Genomic DNA, 21,760 nt, shown 5'->3' on the forward strand with positions numbered 1-21,760 from the left:
ATCACTCATATGTTGCTGGTGGGAATGTAAAATGATACAGCCATTCTGGAAACTGACTGGGAATATCTTTAAAAGCTGAAGATACAACTATCATATAATCCAGCATCTGCACTCCTGGGCACTTTTTTCCCCAGAGAAATGATGATTTATGTTCACACAAAAATCTGTACATGAGTTTTAGTAGCAGCTCTGTTTGTAATAACCCAGACAGGAAACAACCCATATTGATCTTCAACAGGTGAATGGTTAACCAAACTATGGGTATATCCATACCATAAAATATACTCTTGGGCATTTATCCCAGAGAAATGAAAACATGTTTGTCCCAAAGCCTGTATATGAAAGTTTATAGTAGTTTAATTTGTAATAGCCAGAAACTAGATTAGCCCAGGTGTCTTTCAACAGAAGAAGACTAGTTAAACTAACTGTAGTACAAACCATGGGTTACTACTCAGCAATAAAAGTAGCAAACTGTTGATACATATAACTTGGATGAATCTCCAGGAAATCATGCTGAGTGGAAAAAGCCAATCTCAAAAGGTTACAAACTATAGTGTCTCATTTATATGACATTTTTGCAATAACCAAATTTTGGAAATGAAGGCCAGATTATTGCCCGCACGTAGAGATGGGTAAGGTGGGGAGTGGAGAGGCAGGTAGGTGGGTGTGACTATGAAAGGGTAGCTTAAAGGGTCTTTTGGTGTTGGGACTATTCAGAACCTTGATCTTGGTGGTTATGCACAAACCTACACATATGATAAAATTGTACAGAACTTAATAAACACACCCAAATGAATACAAGTAAAAATGGGGAAATCAGAAAAAGATCAGTGGATTGTGTCAATGTCCATATCCTGGTCTACTGAAATCAGGGATTCAAACAGATACATGAACACCCATAGCAACATTTTTCATAATAGTGAAAAGGTGGCAACAACCCAAATGTCCAAAAACAGAAAAATAAACAAAATGTGGTTACTTCACAATGGAATCATATTCAGCCTTAAAAAGGAATGAAATTCTGTACATGCTACAATATGGATGAACCTTGAAAACACTAAAATAAGTGAAATAAACCAGATGCTGGAGGACAAATATTGTATGATTCCACTTACATGAAGTCCATGGAATAGGCAAATTTATAGACAGAAAGTAGAACGATATTTGTCAGGGGCGGGGGAAGGAGGGAGAAGGGGAGTTGTTGCTAATGGATAGAGTTTTGTCCAGGTTGATAAAGACTGTTCCAGAAATGGTTGATTCTGGAGATGGATACTGGGATAGTTGCACAACAGTGTGGATGTACTTAAGGCCACTGAATTGTACACCTAAAAATGGATAAAAGGGTAAATTTTTATGTATATTTTACTGCTACAAAGAGTGGGAAAAAATCCTGGTTGTAATATTGTAGTATAGTTTTGCAAGATGTCACCAATGGGAGGCAGGGGGCAAAGTGTACTCAAGGTCTCTGAAATTGTTTCTTAGCCACTATGTGTGAGCCTGCAGTTGTTTCCATTTTTAAAAAGGAGGAAAAGGATGGGTATTATTGAATGAATATTATACCTCAATAAAATTGATTAAAACAAAACAACCCCCCAAAAAAATACATGCAAAGAGGGCAGGAAGGCTTCCATCTCCTGAGGAAAAGGCAAACTTCGCAGGGCACCCTCTCCTCACCCAGGTCGCCTGCTTGAGGTCATTTAAACCTCCTAAGAGCTTTGTTACAAATAAATTAGAATCTCTTTTAAAGATGAAGAACATGAAGTTCATAGATCTCCAGAGACTTGCTCACACAGCCAGCAAGTGCAAAACCAGTATTTGAAGCCATGACTGTCTGACTCTAACACCCAAGATACCCTCCACGTCTGAAGACACCTCCAAGGTGAACTAAAGATGGACAACTAGGATTAAAGACAGCAGCATGAGAAGTGAGACAGAAACCTCCTCCAAAACCACATACAATATGAAAATACAGCAAATACAACTAATCCTGAAAGAGCGAAAGGAAAGAAGACTAGGACAGACTGCCTACATCTGGGGAAAAGAGAAGATCTCACAGAAAAGGGTGGAGTAGCAAAGCTGCGATCTGGCGGGACCCAAGCCCTTCCCCCACCCAGCTCACCGGAGGGAGGAAGAGAAATGGAGCAGGGTGGGAGTGGAGACCTAAGACTGCTGAACACCCAGCCCTGATGATCTGCTCTGGGAGCATGAACCTACATTACATGATGCTCTGGAAATTAGTGGGGTTGGAAAGCTAAGACAGGAGGAATACTTGGAAAGACTGAGATTCCAGGCACTTGTGGAGAACAAGTATCCACAACTGGCTGCTCTGGGACAAAAGAAAGTCAGGGAAACTCTGAGAAACTTCCCAACAGCAAGAGGGCTGCTAAAGAGGCAAGGATTGCACAGAGCTTGCTGCTCAGGAGAAAGGTCAGGTAGACAAAATTGTCCTGGTGCAGTCAGCCCGGCAGGTTGGGAACTTTCAGGGGCTTCAGGCACTCCATCCACCTGGCTGGCAATGCAGCCCTGAGGCCCCCCACCACACGTGATATGCAACTTGCCACTCCTGCCTCCCAGCTGGCACTGGCTCACAGACCTGCTGCCCCCACCATTGTACTAGGCCAGCCAGAGGGTGGGGGCCTGCCTATGGCAACTACCTGTGCATAGCATAGAGGCTCTACCCTGTGCACTCAGCCCACTGGCCCTGGCAATGGAGGCAGGCAGTGCAGCTGAGAAGCAGGAAAGAGCTCTTCCCTCTTGGCAGGCATGAGCACTGCTCACCTGCAACCCCCGCCATCACTCAGGTGCTGAGCAGCTCCAGAGAGTAGAGCTTCTGGACACTAAAGGGCACCACCTACACAAAGTTATTATTCATATTATTTATTATAAATATGAAACACCAAAAAAACCTGTTATAAATCAAAATTCCACAAAGACCAGAAAGAGATGCCAAGTGAAACTGAATTCACCAATCTTCCTGAGAGAGATTTTAAAATAAAAATCATAAACATGCTCATGGAGGTACAGAAAAAGACCTCAGGGAGGAATTCAAGAAAGAGATAGAAACTTTGAAAAATACAGTATCGGAAATGAAACATACAATGGAGGGTTTTAAAAGCAGATTTAGATGAGGTAGAGGAGACAGTAAATGAAATAAAAACTAGAGAACAGGAATTCAAAGAAACTGAGAGAAAAAGGATCTCTAGAGAGATCTTTAAAGAGAGAAAAAAGGATTTCTAGGAATGAAAGAATTTTAAGAGAACTGTGTAGTCAATCCAAATGGAAATAAATTCACATTATAGGGGTACCAGAAGAAGAGAGATAAAAAGGGACAGAAAGTGTCTTTGAGGAAATAATTGCTGAAACTTCCTCAATCTGGGGAAGGAGATAGTCTCTCAGGCCATGGAGGTGCACAGATCTGCCAACACAAGGGACCCAAGGAAGACAACACCAAGACATATAATAATTAAAATGGCAAGGATCAAGGATAAGGACAGAGTATTAAAACCAACCAGAGAGAGAAAAAAAGATCACATACAAAGGAAAGCCCATCAGGCTATCATCAGACTTCTCAGCAGAAACCTTACAGGCCAGAAGGGAGTGCCATGACATATTTGATGGAATGAAACAGAAGGGCCCTGAAGCAAGAATACTCTACCCAGAAATATTATCATTTAAATTTGAAGGAGGGATTAAACAATTTTCAGATAAGCTAAAGTTGAGGGAATTTACCCCCCACAAACCATCTCTACACTGTATTTTGGAGGGACTGCTCTAGATGGAAGTGCTCCTAAGGTTAAAGAGCTGTCACCAGAGAAAATAAAACCACAGTAAAGAAAGTACATCAACTAATTACTAAGAAAATGCAAAATTATATCAACAACCCCAAAGGTCAGTCAAAGGATACTCAAAGAGTACAGAATATGACACCTAATATATAAAGAATGGAGGAGGAAAAAAAAGAACCTTTATATTGTGTTTGTAATAGCATACTAAGTGAGTTAAGTTAGACAGTTAGATAGTAAGGAAGCTACCCTTGAACCTTTGGTAACTACAAATCGAAAGCCTACAATGGCAATAACTACATATCTATCGATAATCACCCTAAATGTATATGGTCTGCATGCAACAATCAAAACACAGAGAGTCACTGAGTGGATAAAAAAAAAACAAGATGCATCTATATGCTGCCTACAAGAGTCTCACTTCAAACCCAGACATATACAGACTGAAAGTGAAGGTATGGAAAAAGATATTTCATGCAAATAATAGGGAGAAAAAAGAAGGAAGTGCAATACTTGTGACAGACAAAATAGACTTCAAAACAAAGAAAGTAACAAGAGACAAAGAAGGACATTACATAATGATAAAGGGGTCAATCCAACAAGAGATATAACCATTATAAATATCTATGCACGCAACACCAGAGCACCTACATATGTGAAACAAATAGTAACAGAATTAAAGGGGGAAATTGAATGCAGTGTATTCATTTTAGGAGACTTCAGCAACTCACTCCAAAGGACAGACCAGTCAGATAGAAGATAAAAAAGGAGACAGAGGCACTGAACGACACATTAGAACAGATGAACCTAACAGACTCTATAGAACACTCCACCAAAAAGCAGCAGGATACATATTCTTCTCAAGTGCACATGGAACATTTTCAAGACTAGATCATATACTAGGCCACAAAGAGTCTCAGTAAATTCAAAAACATTGAAATTGTACCAACTAGCTTCTCAGACCACAAAGGTATGAAACTAGAAATAAATTACACAAGAAAACAAAAAGCCCACAAAAACTTGGAGGCTTAACAACATGCTCCTAAATAATCAATGGATCAATTACCAAATAAAAACAGAGATGAAACAATATGTGGAGACAAATGAAAACAATAACTCAACACCGCAAAATCTGTGGAATGCAGTGAAGGCCATGCTAAGAAGGAAGTATACTGCAAGACAGGCCTACCTCAGGAAAGAAGAACAATCCTACATGAACAGTCTAAACTCACAACTAACAAAACTAGAAGAACAACAAATGAGGCCCAAAGTCAGTAGTAGGAGGGACATAATAAAGATTAGAGAAGAAATAAATAAAATTGAGAAGAATAAAACACTAGGAAGAATCAATGAAAGCAAGAGTTGGTTCTCTGAGAAAATAAAATAAACCCCTATTCACACTTATCAAGAAAAAAAGAGTCTACACACATAAACAGAGTCAGAAATGAGAAAGGAAAATCACTACGGACACCACAGTAATACAACGAATTATTAGAGAATACTATGAAAAATTATATGACAACAAACTTGATAACCTAGAAGAAATGGACAAATTTCTAAAAAATACAACCTTCCGAAGCTGACCCAGGAAGAAACAGAAAATCTGAACAGACCAATTACCAGCAACAAAATTGAATTGGTAATCAAGAAACTACCTAAGAACAAAACCCCTGGACCAAATGTCTTCACAGCTGAATTTTTTCAAACATTCAGTGAAGACCTAATACCCATCCTCTTTATAATTTTTCAAAAAGTAAAAGAGGAAAGAATACTTCCAAACTCATTCTATGAAGCCAGCACTGCTCTAATACCAAAAACAGGCAAAGATACCACAAAAAAAGAAAATTACAGACCAATATCCCTGATGAACATAGATGCAAAAATACTCAACAAAATATTAGCAACCCAAATTCAAAAATACATCAAAAAGATCATCCATCATGATCAAGTAGGATTTATTCCAGGGATGCAAGGATGGTACAATATTAAAAAATCCATCAACATCATCCACATCAACAAAAAGGACAAAAATCACATGATCATCTCCATAGATAATGAAAAAGCATTCGACAAAATTCAACACCCATTCATGATAAACACTCTCAACAAAATGGGTATAGAGGGCAAGTACCTCAACATAATAAAGGCCATGTATGACAAACCCACAGCCAACATCATACTTAACAGCAAAAAGCTGAAAGCTTTTCCTTTAAGATTGGGAACAAGACAAGGATGCCCACTCTCCCCACTTCTATTCAACATAGTTCTGGAGGTCCTAGCCATGGCAATCAGGCAACACAAAGAAATAAAAGGCACCCAGATTGGTAAGCCAGAAGTTAAACTGCCATTGTTTGCAGATGACATGATATTGTACATAAAAAACCCTAAAGAATCTACCCCAGAATTACCAGAACTAATAACTGAATTCAGCAAAATTGCAGGATACAAAATTAACACACAGAAATCTGCTGCATTCCTATATACTACTGATAAACTAACAGAAGTAGAAATCAGGAAAACAATTCCATTCACAATTGCATCTAAAAGAATAAAATACCTACAAATAAACCTAACCAAGGAGCTGAAAGACCTATACCCTGAAAACTACAAGACACTCAAGGGAGAAATTAAAGAAGACACCAATGACTGGAAATCTATCCCATGCTCATGGATAGGAAGAATTACTATTGTCAAAATGGCCATCCTGCATAAAGCAATCTACAGATTCAATGCAATCCCTATCAAAATACCAACAGCATTCTTCAACAAAATAGAACAGTTCTAAAATTAATATGGAACCACAAAAGACCCCAAATAGGCAAAACAATCCTGAGAAGGAAGAATAAAGCTTGGGGGATTACTCTCCCCAACTTCAAGCTCTGCTACAAAGCCATAGTAATCAAGACAATTTGGTACTGGCACAAGAAAAGACCCATAGATCAATGGAACAGAATAGAAAGCCCAGATATAAACCCAAGCATATTGGTCAATTAATATTTGATAAAGGAGCCATGGATATACAACGGGGAAATGACAGCCTCTTCAACAACTGGTGTTGGCAAAACTGGACAGCTACATGTAAGAGAATGAAACTGGATCATTGTCTAACCCCATACACAAAAGGAAACTCTAAATGGATCAAAGACCTGAATGCAAGTCATGAAACCATAAAACTCTTAGAAGAAAACATAGGCTAAAATCTCTTGAATATAAATATGAGCAACTTTTTTCTGAACACTTCTCCTTGCGCAGGGGAAACAAAAGCAAAAATGAACAAATGGGACTATTTCAAACTGAAAAGCTTCTGTACGGCAAAGGACACCATCAGCAGAACAAGAAGGCACCCTACAGTATGGGAGAATATATTTGTAAATGACATCTCCAACAAGGGGTTAACATCCAAAATATATAAAGAACTCACATGCCTCAACACCCAAAGAGCAAATAACCCAATTAAAAAATGGGCAGAGGATCTGGACACTTCTCCAAAGAAAAAATTCAGATAGCCAGAGAGGCATATGAAAAGATGCTCCACATCACTAAATATCAGGCAAAGGCAAATGAAAACCTCAATGAGCGATCATCTCACACAGTTAGGATGGCCAACATCTGAAAGACTAGGAACAATAAATGCTGACAAGGATGCAGAGAAAGGGGAACCCTCCTACACTGTTGATGGGAATATAAATTAGTTCAACCACTGTAGAAAGCAATATGGAGAGTCCTCAAAAAACTAAAAATAGAAATACCATTTGACTCAGGAATTCCACTCCTAGGAATTTACCCAAAGAAAACAAGATCCCAGATTCAAAAAGACATACATACCCCTATGTTTATCGCAGCGCTATTTACAATAGCCAAGACATGGAAGCAACCTAAGTGTCCATCAGATGAGTGGATAAAGAAGATGTGGTACATATACACAAGGGAATATTATTCATCCATAAGAAGAAAACAAATCCTACCATTTGCAACAACATGGATGGAGCTAGAGGGTATTATGCTCAGTAAAATAAGCCAGGTGGAGAAAGACAAGTACCAAATGATTAATTTCCCTCATTTGTGGAATATAACAACTAAGTAAAACTGAAAGAACAAACAGCAGCAGACTCATGGACTCCAAAAAGGGACTAGAGGTTACTAAAGGGGAGGGGTGGGGGAGGGAGAAGGGGATTGAGGGCCGTTATGATTGGCACACATGGTGTTCGGTGGAGGGAGGGGGATAGTGTAGCTCAAAGAAGACAAGTAGTGACTCTGTGGCATCTTACTAAGCTGATGGACAGTGACTGCAATGGTGGGGGGGACTTAATAATATGAGTGAATGTAGTAACCACAATGTTGATCATGTGAAACCTTCATAAGAGTGTATATCAATGATACCTTCATAAAAAATTAAAAAATAAAAATACATACAATCCTGTATTTTTCCCACACTGTTCTGTGAAATTAAAGACTTGCCTAAAAGGCACCTATGCATCTAAAATACAGACAAAAGGTCTGTGGTGCTGCACAGGTGTAGGAGTTCAGGGTTGGCCTGTGGAGGCTTAGTATCTATACTGCGGAAATGCCCAGAGCCGCTGGAAACGTCCTCTGGCCCTGCTCCTGCCCGCCTGCCCATGGGGCTCCACGTCCCGAGATTAGTGAAGGGCTCCTGTGTGCTGAGGCAGCCCCCAGGGTCTTCCCAGACACCAGGCTGCTGTCACCCCTGGAGGAGGCTCCCACTCTGCACCAGTGTCCCCCAAGTGAGCCATGTGTTTCTGTGTTAAACTTTAAAATTGGGCAGGTGTGCTAATTCCCAGCATTTCGGTTGGCTGTGCTAAGCTTCATCTGCACAAAGAAGTGGGGGACATGACCACAAAACGTCACAAAGTAGGTGCCTGAGACGCTCCTGCATAAACTTGGCTTCCAGATTCTCCTCCCACAACTGTGATCTCATGGCTGAAGAAGTATTTCCTAATGGGCTCTGCACTTCTGTGCTGGGAGGAGATTTCAGAGTATGAAGGGTGCCTTCCACCATGTCCAGTAAACTGGACTGAGAGTCTGTGCCTCTTGGGACTTCATGTGCTGCCCTGCACCAACTCTGACTTCCTGGGAGAGGAAGCCCTCCTCTCGGCAGCAGGAAGAAGGGCATGCAATGGTGCCAGCCAGCTCCCAGCACCCACTTTCTGACTTATTTTCACGCTTTACTCTAGACCTTCACTACGGTTCCTTCCCCAGAAGCTGGAAAGAGCCACAACAGACACAACTGGGCAAGAACCACATACTGAGGCATTTACACGGAAAGTTCCCCAATGCGTCCTCCGTTGTCACACCCACACAGACTTCTCAGCACCCACAGCAGCTACGTCAGCTGAAGGGCAAGTCTGCAGTGATTGGCATGTCCCCTCCAGCCTGCCACCAAGACAAGCCCCCATCCCTTTTCATCCTTGATGTTGATACGATGTTCTGCCCACCAGTTATCAATAAATACTCTTGACTGGCCACCAGGTGAATGAGTGAACAAACTGTTGGAGATTTGAGTGGATTCTTTTTCCTAAGATTTTAGTCATCATGCATGTTCAGACTGGGATGAAGTGTCCATCACCTGCTCACACTCGGTTCATATGCCATGTCACTGTCCCCATGTATCTGGGCCTTCCCCCTTGTTCTTCTGCAGGGAGGGTGCATCTTCCTCATTTACCCTGCTACTGAGCAGGTGTCAGCTGAATGCCCATCTTTTCAGGAAAGCCACTGGATCACATGTCTATGTACCCTTTGACCTCCATGGCATTGCCAAAAGCAGGGCTATGCCTGCCCTCCTAGGGAATGCCAAGGTACACCAGGCCGATGCTTTGTTCAATGTAGGAGAAGCACTGCAAAGCCAAGCACAGAGCTGGGCTCTACTCTCCCACCATCGACAACAAAAGCACAGAAGTGAAAGGCAGCCAGCCAAAGGTGGGGCAGCCTCGGGATGCTCTGCATTGAGCCATCATATTATGCCATGTGACATATAACAGAGCTGCAAATTGTACAGCTCTCATGGTTCCCAGCAGTGCGTGGCTGAGCGACTCAGGCTGCTGTCTTCCTAACAGCCTCATCAGCATCCCATGGTTCCAGCTGCCCTGAGAAGTTTCTTACAGGTGGGAGAAACGCGGCTGCTTAAACAGGATTCCTCCAGTACAGGGGCAGTTCGCCTATTGGCTCCCTCACCCAAAGTCCCTCATGGAGGGCTTGCTGCTCCCACAACCCGGTCCTGGATGGGGTCAGGAACCCACTCACAGAAACCGGAGAAGCACAGTTAGCGACAGCCAATGTCCTCTGCCCTTTTGTGCCTGCCTCTGGACACCATCTTCTCAGCAACACCCCCTCTCCCTCCCAGTGCACTCGCGCCTCCCCTTGGCCCGGACTCTGCGGCTGCAAAGGCTGCTCCCTCACAAAGGCACTCACTCGCCTCCCAAAGCTGGTGACACTTCACCAAACAGGCTAAGGGGCGACCCTCCCTGACTCCCAGCGGGGACAGTTATTTACCCCTCCTCCTGTACCTCAGCTGGCTGTTCTTCATGCCCATCTTCACTGCTAATAATACACTGTTCCCCTTAAAAAGTCCACATGAGAAGACTGAATTTTACTTGGTCTGTAGCTTTTCTTCCTGTGTTCTAAATATCCCTTCTGAGGGAATTAAAGATTATAATGTGCACATAACATATACGTGCATACCTACATGTTTGTATATATATGCATATTTCACTAAAATCACCACTCATGGGCTAAATTCCAATCTTCCATCCCCCCACCACCTTCCCCTGCAAATCATCAGGCTGTAATAAAGCATGCATAATTACTTCTTCCACGGTATCTTCTATGGTGGGCTCGGAGTCCAGGTTAAGATCCTCCTCGGTGGTCTGGCAACAAAGATAAACGTTACCTAGAGTTAGCACAAGAATACTCTTGAAAACAGCATCATGCAGGTGGTTGATACAAAGAGTGACTATGTATTCAATATTAGCACCGGAGAACATGGGAACTGCACCATGGTGCCTCTGCACCTGGATTTACTTGTAGCTACGAAACCTCATGCCAGAGTCAGATCCTTTACCTAATGGGGCAAAGAAGGCCATGAGTGTTTATATCCACAATTACAAATTACTAATCACCAAGTGAGTGCAGCTTGTACCACCACGGAAAGGGGAAACAGGTGATGGATGTAACTTCCTGATGAGCGAGAGAGGTGGTGTTTATATGGGGCCAAAGGCTGATGTTGTGAAGACAGAAGTAGAGCAGGTGTTGGTAACCACTCCTGTCTGAATGGAACAGAATCACAGGCTTGGGCTAAAGCTCAGAGAATGAATTAAGTCAAGTCCTGGCCCATAGAGCAGATAGAGCAGAAAGCCCGTGTTTCTGCAGGGTAAGGCTTGAACAGGAGGGCTGGGACTGAGCCTTGGCTTACTCCTGCTAACCTGGGCCTCAGTTTCGCCACACCTAAATGAGGAACACAACAGTAGCTGCCACCTAACGATGTGGAGAGGTCAGAGAAATGAGGCCTACTCAGCATGGGCTGTCAGCAGGTGACCCTCAGAGGCAGCCATCATCACTATTTCGAGTTCCACCTTCTCACCTACTAGCCAGAAGAAAGCCTTCATTACATGCGCCAGGCTCCAAGACTTCAGGGAGTCATGTTTGATCTGCACTGTTTAAAAAGGGGGCTTTCCTTTCTCTCATCCATGCTGACGTTCCAGAAAGAAAACTCATGCTTACTCCTGCGAAAGAACCCACATTAAATGGAGTCAGCTGGATCTGCGGGCTGGCTCCCGCACTGCCTTGCCCATCGCTGCCGTCTTCTTCTCACCACCCCCAACAGTACGCCCTTGGCTGCTGTGAATGTGCTGATAGCAATGACTGAACAGTCCTGCTGCAAGACGGGCATGCAACTTGCTAAAACATGATCCACACAATACTGCACGCTTCTATTTCAGGCCATGGCATTCAGGGATTGCACAGAGGACCCAGCTTTTAATTAGCACACGTTTCCTTGTCAACAGAGCTCATTAACAGATAAAACAGACCATCCGAAATATTGCAAAACAATTCATAAAGCCACACATACTTTCCCTAGACAGCCAAATGAATTTCCCTTGGTGCATGTGCGGAAGGATATGCAGGATTCTCTAGTCCAGTTTCCTCAGACTACAGAGGAGAAAGCAAGTCAGAGAGAAACTCACAAAAAACGGAATAAAAGGGGCATCCAAGAGTGTGGACTGCTTAGCCGCTGGAAAACCGGGCAGTCACGTGCAATCTGTGTAAAAGCAAATAACTCGAGCACTAACATTGCACAGCAGATCTTGTCACAAGGCAGCATGCAATGCTTTTCAGGCAAGAATTTTATGTCATTCAACGTGCTGCAAGTTCAAACCCAAATGTACTCCAGTTTCTTGATATGTGAGTTATTTTAACCTCATACAACATAAAACATGGGCAAAACAGGAAAGAAATCAGCCCCTGAGTTCCAAAACAGATTGTTTTCACATCTTTGTGGACTCAGAAGTTTCCTCAGAACTTGCAGTATCTCAGGATCAATATTTCAGGTTTAATATTTCTGTAGAAAGAGCTCTGATTTTCTAGGTTCCAAGTAAATAGGGATCACGTGCTCTCACTCTTAATATGCATGCTCCATAGGGTATACTTGTCTAAAACATTTGCCCCAGAAGGCTGGAGAAAAATCTCTTCTGCTTTAGGACCATCCAGTTTATCCAGTTTTCACGATTTGTGGTTGCAAATACATCAACCTCAAAAACTTCACATTTGCTCCCTAAATGACAGGCTAGGTAGTACAGCCTGTCAGGTCTGCTTCAAATTCTCCCAGCCTGCAAGTGCTTTCTACAATGGTGACATTTTTTTTAAACAATGTGAATATATCCATTACTGGCCCATTTCCAATCAATACTAGAAACATTTTAAACAGGAGCTGCTCTAATATTAGAGCTGTGGTCAGTGGCAGTAACGTAGCATCCAGAGCCCCTAGAGAGATTTTGCAAAGCCTCCTTGGCTTCCCTACCGGAATCCTTCTCTCAAAGCCCACAGCCAGTTCCTCCGCAGCAGAGGAGCTCCCTTCCTGGGTCCAGCTGTGCAGGAGCTGACAGCCGGACCTCTAGCACAACAAACGCAGTGAAGATAACCAAGAGGACTTCAGAAGATACCAAGAAACAGAGAAGAATTTGTGTTGTTATTCATTCAATTCACTGATGCAATTTTTTAAAACCTCAAATCTCTTTCAAAAGGAAAACAAAACCCAACAATGAGAATTGGCAGCCCTGGTAAGTGACAAGATCTTTCTATGGGACCGTCTCAACACCAAGAATGGCATCATGTACAAACAGAAATTCAAGGACAGTAAGAGCTGTGTGGTCATCATTCTCCCAACTTGGAGCTTCTCCTCAGCAGCAATGCCTTATGCTTTTCCATCTGAGAAATAGGCTTAATATCTATGCAACGCTGGACAGTCTCTGTTGAACACCAGCACATATTCCAATCATTAAGTTTGGCTTCCCAAGAAAAATATTAAATATACAAGATTAAGTCAGTTCTCTTCTAAAACAGAATCTGTTATTCAATTTAAAATTATGTTACATGAATGTCTCAAAATACAGCATGTACATATAAAAACAGTGTTTAAAATAGTAAGAATTGAATTTATAAATATGCTGGAATAGGAGACGAAGCAAAAAATGAAACTTGGACTTTGCAAAGATTCAATAAGCTATTAAAATTTGCCATTTATAAATGCAATTTGAGCTGCTAAACACAGTACAGATAGTAGCTGTTAATAACTTTGGGGAACTTTTCTCTTCTAGGAAAAATGCACGTTGGTTATCTGGAACCCACACTAAGCAAATCCAATTCCATGGAACAGAGCTCCCGCTCCCAGGGAAGCCTATGGTTTATCAACAGTGTGCCCAGCACTCCAGCCCGCGGGGATTAGCCCCCAGGCACTTTCATTTCATTATTTTTTCTCTTTATCCTCCTTAGTTGAGCACAGATCCTAGGGAGATCAAATTACTTAATGCCTCTGTTAAAAAGGAACGCATGGCTTCTCCAGTCTCCTGGCTCCATCCATGACTCTAGCAAATAGAGTTCTTATAATTCAAAGACATTTGTTGAAGGGAAATCAAACTGATGTAGATTAGTTTAGGTACATATGAATACTTTATATATACACACTTTACGAAGCATCCTAAAGTTTGGTTTCAAGAGCAACAGTTTTTTCCTTCAACTCATTCGTTTCCATTCCTGTATTTGTCCTCACACAATGCTGTGTGCACAGTGTTTGTATATACGTATGCACACACACGTAACACAACATGTACACAGACACACATGAAATACCCAAGTCTGCCACAGTCACCCAATAAATGCAAACAGGTTATTGAATCAACATTGTTTGCTCAGAGGTGGGATTTTTCCGGATACATCCTTTCTTTCTTGGACTCACCTCTGTTTCCATGGGTTCCACCTCTATCTTCTTCCATAGCTCCAGCAGCTGTGCAATCGGCATTTTTAAAAACTTTCCTTTTCGTCTGATCAAGTATTGATAGTAAACCAGCAAATAGCCAGAAGCAGCAGCAAGCAGTGCAGAGCCGGCGCGAAGTCAGGGCGGCAGGAGGCGGCGGCGGGGTCCGCAGGAGGCCCGGGTCTGAGCCGCTGCCGGCGCGGCCTTTGCCTGCCGCCGGGGCTCCGCCGAGAGCCGGGACTGTCCGCGGGCTGCGGGCGGGGAGGCGCGGCTGCGGCGGGCAGAGATCCGCCGCTCGCCGCGGGGACGGATCCCCGCCCGGCCACGCCCCCGGCCACGCCCCCGCCTCGCGGTTCTGACCGGCGGGCGCGAGCCGCGCTGCGGTGGCGCTGCCATGGAAACGGCGCGGCACCCGCGGCAGCGGGCCGAGGAGGGGTGCGCGCACTCACACCAGCCGGCCGGGGCGCGCGGGGCAGGCCGGGAGTCCGGCGCGGCGCAGCTCCCCCGCCGCCCCTCCGCTCCGGCAGCGCCCGGGCCGCAGGACCCGCCAGGGAGGCACGGGGAGCGGCGGGGCTGCTCCGCCACCCGCAGCCCCTGGCCGGGCGTCTGCCCGCATCCTGAGTCCGATCTCGGGCCTCGGCGCGTCGGGGCCGCCGCTCCCGGGACAGAGAGGAGAGGAGCGGGCCGTTCACCCTCCCCAGTTACAGGCTCTGTTTAAGCGGGGCAGGGGCTGGGAATCCGAACCCCCGCGCCCCGGGAGAACTCCGCACGCTTCGCCCACACTCTCTCATTTAATTTTCCGTCTAATGGGGATTTTGCGATCCCATTTCACAGATGAGGGAACCCTGCGTCGCGGAGAGCATGCACCCGCCCGAGGACCACGCCACGCGGCGGAGCCGCACCTGTGCCCGTGGGGCCGACTCAGCCGCGGGCGGAGCTTAGCGTCCTGCAAGGGGCGTCACTCCGAGGACGGCTTTCCGGGGAACATGTCCATCAATCCTTTCCTGTTTCCCAGTCTTCTTTCTTACTCTGTTTCTGTCTTAGAACAAAAGACGTGCATGTGAAAATACATTCATCGCCCCAGACTTCTGGGTGCTATTCTGAATTTTCCCTCTTTGGGGGAAAGAGTGCTCAAGTCTGACACAATTGAATGTTGCTTCTGGAGTACACCTGTGCATTTCTGTAGCAAATTCCTTTCCCTTTAAGGAAAAAACATCTAAGACTATGGCTTCTGCTTCCAAAAATTATCAATCCCTTTGTCTTTATAATTTTTATAAAACCACTAGGAAATCCAGTTCACTAGCAAAAAACCAAAACCAAAAAACAACCCGCCCAGATCCCAGACGCTTCACATTTCAGAGAACAAATAGTTAACAGAAGCGGTTCCCTTCCTGGTGTTGATTTATGAGTCACTTCATCTTCCTACAAAAGGAGGTTAAAAGGATCTTGAAAATTAATTCCACTCAAAATAAAAATAATACCGGCATTGTTCACTGCCAAGGTGAACATTCACTGTGATGTGTTTGTTCACTGCAATGAGGTAATTTGGGGCAGAATGTAAAAGACCGGATCAACAGCAGATGAAATGCTTTTTATGTAATCAAGACAGGGAATAGTTACTTTAGAAGATGGTGCTGAAAAGATGTCAAGATCTTTCAATCTGAAGCGCTGGGCACATGGAGCCTCCCGAAGGCCATGGGGCTGGTCGTGAGTCGGGAGCCCTACTCGGGTTCTCAAACTTCCCCTTTCTGGAATTTTTCACAAGTGCTGTAGATGGGCAGACAAGGGGGAATACCGGGCCTTTCATCTGCGGAAGGAATATGGAGGAAAAGAAAGAGGGGTGGCCCTAGGGACTGGCCTCACCCTGCTGAGGAGCCCCCGCTCCCCAGAGTCAGCTGTCCTGGCCCACAGAAGACCTGTCAGTAAAGGCACATCTAAGGAATCGCTGAGAATATGGTTCACAATTGAGCATGATGTCTCTTGTTAAACTATGCAAATATGACTCCAGCAAAGGGCCTGAGCATCACTCAGCGATTCGCAGGTGAAGCTGTGGACCCTGGAGTGCGACACCTCCTACCAGCCAGCCAGCCAGCCTGTCCCCAAGGCAGGGGCTCTGCCTCATTCTCTCTGCATCGTTGCCTCCTAGAAAACCAAAGGTTATTTATTGAAAAGCGAACCACCACATCAGTGCCCATTTCCACAGCACCGTCTGAACGGCCCGGGGCCCCCGGGGGCTGACTGCTGAGGCGGTGGCAGGGGCTGGAGAGCACAGAAGGACGGGACACCAGAGTGCCTGGAAGCAGAAAAGTGGGGTAAAATAAGACAACCCTCAGAAACTGTATCGGTCCAGGAAAAGAGCCCCATGTGCAAAGCTTTCCCTAGGAAACAGGAACATTTAGAGGAGGACGACTTTCCTGAAAGGGGATAATGATTGTATCTAAGCACCTCAAAGGATAAAGCTTCAAATAAAAGGCTGAAGAAACCACGTGCAGAGAAGAGTGCTCAACTAAGTTCCAAGAAAATGTGAACAACCTTTTCAGCAGGAACACCTGGAAAGCTCATTTCTAAGAATCCACATGCAAGCATTAGCTCCCTGAAGCAGTGGCTGGGGAAGCTGCAGGCAGAGCTGGGCCTCTCCGGACGCCACCCCTGCAGGCTGAGCACAAGGGAGCTTTTCAAGAGGCCCTCATCCTGTCATGGTAAAATGAGAGCTGGGAGTTGGCCCCAAACTCACTAAGCCTGGCCCCCAGGACAGTGGCCCCTCCTGAGCAGGTGGGCATAGCACTCCCCATGCCCTTTCTGGGAGGAGCCGTAGGAAAGCGGTCCGAGAGAAGCAGGAGGCCTGGTGTTGGCCGCTATGCCACCGAGACCTGGCTTCTTGGCGTTTCCCGACTTGTGTCATGGAGAGGACAGCTACTGTGACCCTGCAGCCTGGACGGCCACATGGAGATGTGTGTCTATGAGTCCCTGATCTGAGAAGAGGCCCAGCTACCATTGAGTTACCTGGTACTCCCACTGGCAAGACCAGCCGGCCGGCCATGCCACTGTCTTGGACCTTTTCAGTGACCCAGACGGTCTATCCTGGGCTATTCCATCTGCATGTAGATCTGTGCAAAGGATGTGGAGAAGCAAAGAGACTGATTCCAGGGAGTGGTCACCGGCCGTGGTATTTCCACTCTCCGGAGTGTCACAAATTCTCCAAAAACCTCAAAACCTAATTCATTTTAATTTATAGAAGGGCATGTTATGCATGATTATGGTGAGTTGTGTGTCCCCAAACTGCCCCCCAAGTCACATGTTGATGTCCTCCCCCCACCAGCAGGATGCAGCCTGATTCGGACACGGGCCTTTGCAGTTGTGATTGGGTGAGATGATATCATACCAGAGTAGGGTGGGCCCTGAGCCCATAACACCATGTCCTCATGAAGGGGACACAGGGAGGGTGCTGCATGCAGACAAGCTCTGCTGCCACCTGCACAGGGACCCCCGGGAGCAGGCAGACCCCTGACCTCAGACCTCCCACTGGCAGGACTATGCAGGCAGCTTTCTGTTGCCCAAGCCCCCATCCCTGTCTGGAGTTCTCTCTCATGGTAGCCCAAGCAAACACCCACTGGGAGATGAGAAAAGAAAATAACAAGAAATCCAGAAGCACCATAATGCTCCAGGTCTGCACTACAAACCAGTGCATATGGACCCCCATTTACCTCCTCCTTCCTCAGGCTGGCCAGGGCACAGGTGACATCATTTTAGGTAGCATTTTAGGTGTTTGCCCAAGCAAACACCCCCTGGGAGATGAGAAAAGAAAATAACAAGAAATCCAGAAGCACCATAATGCTCCAGGTCTGCACTACAAACCAGTGCATATGGACCCCCATTTACCTCCTCCTTCCTCAGGCTGGCCAGGGCACAGGTGACATCATTTTAGGTAGCAGCCTTTAATGAAGAAGCTAACAGGCTTCCGTGCTGACATTCTGCAGTTTGGTGCAGAAAGACATGAAAGGTCGATGGAATCCAAACCAGCCGCTTTTATAGGATTGACCCAACACCCATTTCCAAATAACAGAGTCGTGACATGCAAACCATAACAGCAGTTTTTTTCTAAAAGAAATTATTCACAAGGAAGAAAAAGAGGCTGAGATCAGAGTAAACAGCGTCTCTATGCTATGAGAAGTAAATTATAACCTAGGAGAGAGCTTCAAAGAAGGAGCTCTTGTCTGTAGTCTTTTCAACAAATATTTCTCATCCTTGGTGAGAAAATCACCAGGCCCAGACCCACAGGGCCCTCAGCCACCTCGAGCAAGACTCCAGGGCTTCCTGTGTGTTCTGCGCTGTCTCCTTTCTGGGGCAGAAACATGGCCTGGGCAAATACTTATTGGCTCCAGTTTCAAGAACACACACACACACACACACACACACGGAAGTAAAAATGATGGAGTGCCTACATCTACCTTTTCCATTCTATTATCTCGTCTGCCCACACACAGTCTTCCCAGAAGTCAGCACAACCTTGTCAAAAGAGACCACATGTTGTTCAACAGCCTTCCTGGTCGGGAGTCCAGCTGACTTTCTGGTCCTGCAGAGACGGTAAGACCAAAGCTGTACTCTTCTAAGTCGACATTGTCTGCAGTAACTGTCAATTAAGTAATTTTCAGGGATTTATCTGATTTAGCCTCAAGCCAAACATATTTGTTCCAAAATTTATTTCAGCCTTCATCAGGTCGGTCATACAACACTTCAACCAACACGACATGAACAAAAATCATTTGGAAGCTGCAGCATTTACCATTTCCTCTAAGCCACACCAGACGTTAGCATCATACAGGTGTTTCTCCTGGAATTCACAAGACTAACCATGCCTCCAAGAAAGATTTTTGAAGGAAAATAAACACATATCTGAATTTATTTTTAAAAAGCGCTCCCTGTTGGACCAATTCAAGTTCCTTTTGAAAACAAAAATATGAATATTGATATCTATAAGCTGAATATGTAAAATGCCTTTAAAAAAAAAGAAACGTAGGCACAGCAGCCAGCCTTGAAGAGAAGCCAGGGTGCCAGCAGCCGGCCCAGGCCAGTGGTGCGGAGAACGTTCACTGAGCTGTGCTTCAGTATCCTTCCCTCTTTGGCTGACAGCACCCAGTTTATTGTTATTATTACTAATTTAAGTTTTAATAACGGTTGACTCTCTTTACAAGGGAAGAAATGACTATCGGTTATCAGGTTAAGAATGGAATAAGGCAAGAAATGAAACTATAAAAATGACAAGGACTGTAAAGAGTAAAACTTAGAAGACTGCTCTGTGCTAGACTCTCTAACAGAGGCTTCCACACTAACATTCTGCAGTTTGGTGCAGAAAGACACAACAGGTCACTGGAGTCCAAACCAGCCGCTTCTGCAGGATTGACCCAAAGCCCAGTTCCTTTGGAAGGAACTGAAACCAGTCATAATTTGTACTGACATTAGAAAATTAGGCCTATGCATGCATGGTTCTTGATGAATTCTTAAAACCACGCAAGCTACTTTCTTAGAATATAAACAACCACTAAAATCACACTTTTTATAGGAATCTTTCAAATAACCCATGGAGTCAAATATTCCACTCCTAGTGGAAGTATGTGAAGTACATTATAATATTCACAATTATAAACTAAAGACTATAGTGGTACGGAATTCTCTTTTATAAATGGAAAGGAGAAGTTTGAAATGTGGTGTACAACATGAATCCACAAATGAATTTGGCTCCTTGAGAGAAGAAATTGAGAACAGGAGAATTTCCAGTAGGAAATAGAAACTTCCAAGTATACAAAGAAATTCAAAGTCCAGGCACCAAAGCCCCACCTCTGGTTCTTCTCATGCATGGACTAGTTTTTTCATGCTCTTGATAATAATTTATACATCTGATTTTTTAAAAAAGATTAATGCTTCTTATCTTGTTAGGAAAATGTCAGAACAGGATGGACCAGCTAACCTTGACATACAGTCTTGCCAGAAGAAACAGTTTTTCATGAAGTCTTTAGCTTTCAAGAATGACTAGAACAGTAAAAAATAAGCATGGCCATTTCTGTATTAATGTTTGAGATATGAAAATAATTATACAAAGCAAAATTATGGGAAGATACTCTTTAGGATAATAAGCTAATTAAAGAAAAGACTGCCACCGTCAACAAACCAAATCCTTTATTGGCATTTGCCCTGACTCATCTGAAAGAATGCAGTGACGTCTCATCTGTGTCAAAGGTGGGTGGGAGGCATAGGCACAGAACATATGAGAGAAACCGCATGTCTGAGCAGCAGGCAGAACCAGAGAGGTGTCCCATTTGGGCTGCGATGTCAGAAGTCCATAAGACAAATGCCCTGGCTAAAAGAGAGGCTTGGCCAAAGGTCACACTCATGAACCAAAGGGTGGTCCTCTCCTGGCCGAGAACGGAGGTGCCCTGTGTGCAGGCACCACACAGCCAGTTGCTGTCACGCCCTTGTGAACGGTGTTTATGTTTATTCACATAAAGGAAAGCATCAGTAGATCTTAGAAGACAAGCTGTTCTGCATTCACAGCACACACAACTCAGTGCTGAATATGTTTAGCGCTTACTAAATGATAATTGATTAGTTGCTAAGCAATTTTTCTCATGTATCAACAGAATTGTGTGCATGCATGTACATGTTCCCCACTGATTTCCTGGAAACAGTAAAGTCACAGAATTGCCAGCACCGTCTATCCCTTTTGACTTGGTTCTTCGGTCACCCAAGAAGAGAGCTTGCTGGCAGTGACTCCTCTGTGGTTTGCTCCGTCAGGACAGGACCCTCGGTCGGCCCTGATGTCTCCCTCTCCAAGCAAAGCGCTTGGTTCCCAGTTAGTCTTTGGGCGAGTCTTGCTAAATAAAGGGATATTTGAGGCTCTGCAGGGCCGGGAGTGGAAGAGGGAGGACATTCCACCAATGGCCAGGACCCAGCAGAACCATCTCCCAGGATGAGGGCACTGACTGTTGACTTCGCCAAAGCCATATAAGGGTAGAAGAGTGGTATTTTTTCCTTGTTTTACATGTAAATTCTGTAAGATGAATATTGACTGTATTAATAAGAACACTGGTAAAGGAATAATCATAGCAGGACTTATTTTAAAGCAAATGTCCCTTTTGTATTACTAGGTTAGTTCTTGAGAGTAATTTATCCTAACGTGAATTCTCAGACTAATGTAGGGGGGGAGGGTGGCCTCTCAGCCTGACAGGAGTATGTCAGGGTTCACCGTACCAGGAGCCCCTCGGTGTGCCTGCCTTCACTCCTACCCACCCCATGCTCCCAGCCAGGGCTTCTGTGCCTCCTATCTGTGTGTGAGGATCTGTGGAGGAGCAGATGCCCAGAGGAGCAGCTGGACCTGGAAGGAGCAGGTGGGCAGGCAGTGGGTGACCAGAGCGGACCCGTGCTATATGGTCATGGCCTAACTGGGAGGATCTCTAGCTCCTAGGGGCCTGAAGTGATTGAGGTTGGTCTCAGAATTCAT

The 21,760-nt window shown here is 44.7% G+C and overlaps 1 protein-coding gene across 4 annotated transcripts in view; it reads right to left on the minus strand.

Annotated features, from left to right (window-relative positions):
• The window catches only part of RPS6KA2 (ribosomal protein S6 kinase A2), a 291,734-nt gene extending 277,221 nt beyond the window's left edge, over positions 1-14,513 (minus strand). The window contains exons 1-2 of one of the 4 annotated variants that reach the window (XM_073219882.1): positions 14,248-14,513; positions 10,604-10,663 (exon numbers count right to left, since the gene is read on the minus strand). In XM_073219882.1, the coding sequence (XP_073075983.1) occupies positions 10,604-10,663; positions 14,248-14,310 (123 nt within the window). In that variant the 5' untranslated portion in view covers positions 14,311-14,513. The remainder of the gene's footprint in view (positions 1-10,603; positions 10,664-14,247) is intronic. The other 3 variants (XM_073219881.1, XM_037020845.2, XM_073219883.1) reach the window with 3 other exon arrangements.
• Between the last annotated feature and the right edge of the window lie 7,247 nt (positions 14,514-21,760).

Source organism: Manis javanica, chromosome 13 (genome assembly GCF_040802235.1).
Source record: "Manis javanica isolate MJ-LG chromosome 13, MJ_LKY, whole genome shotgun sequence".
Classification (NCBI taxonomy): domain Eukaryota; kingdom Metazoa; phylum Chordata; class Mammalia; order Pholidota; family Manidae; genus Manis; species Manis javanica.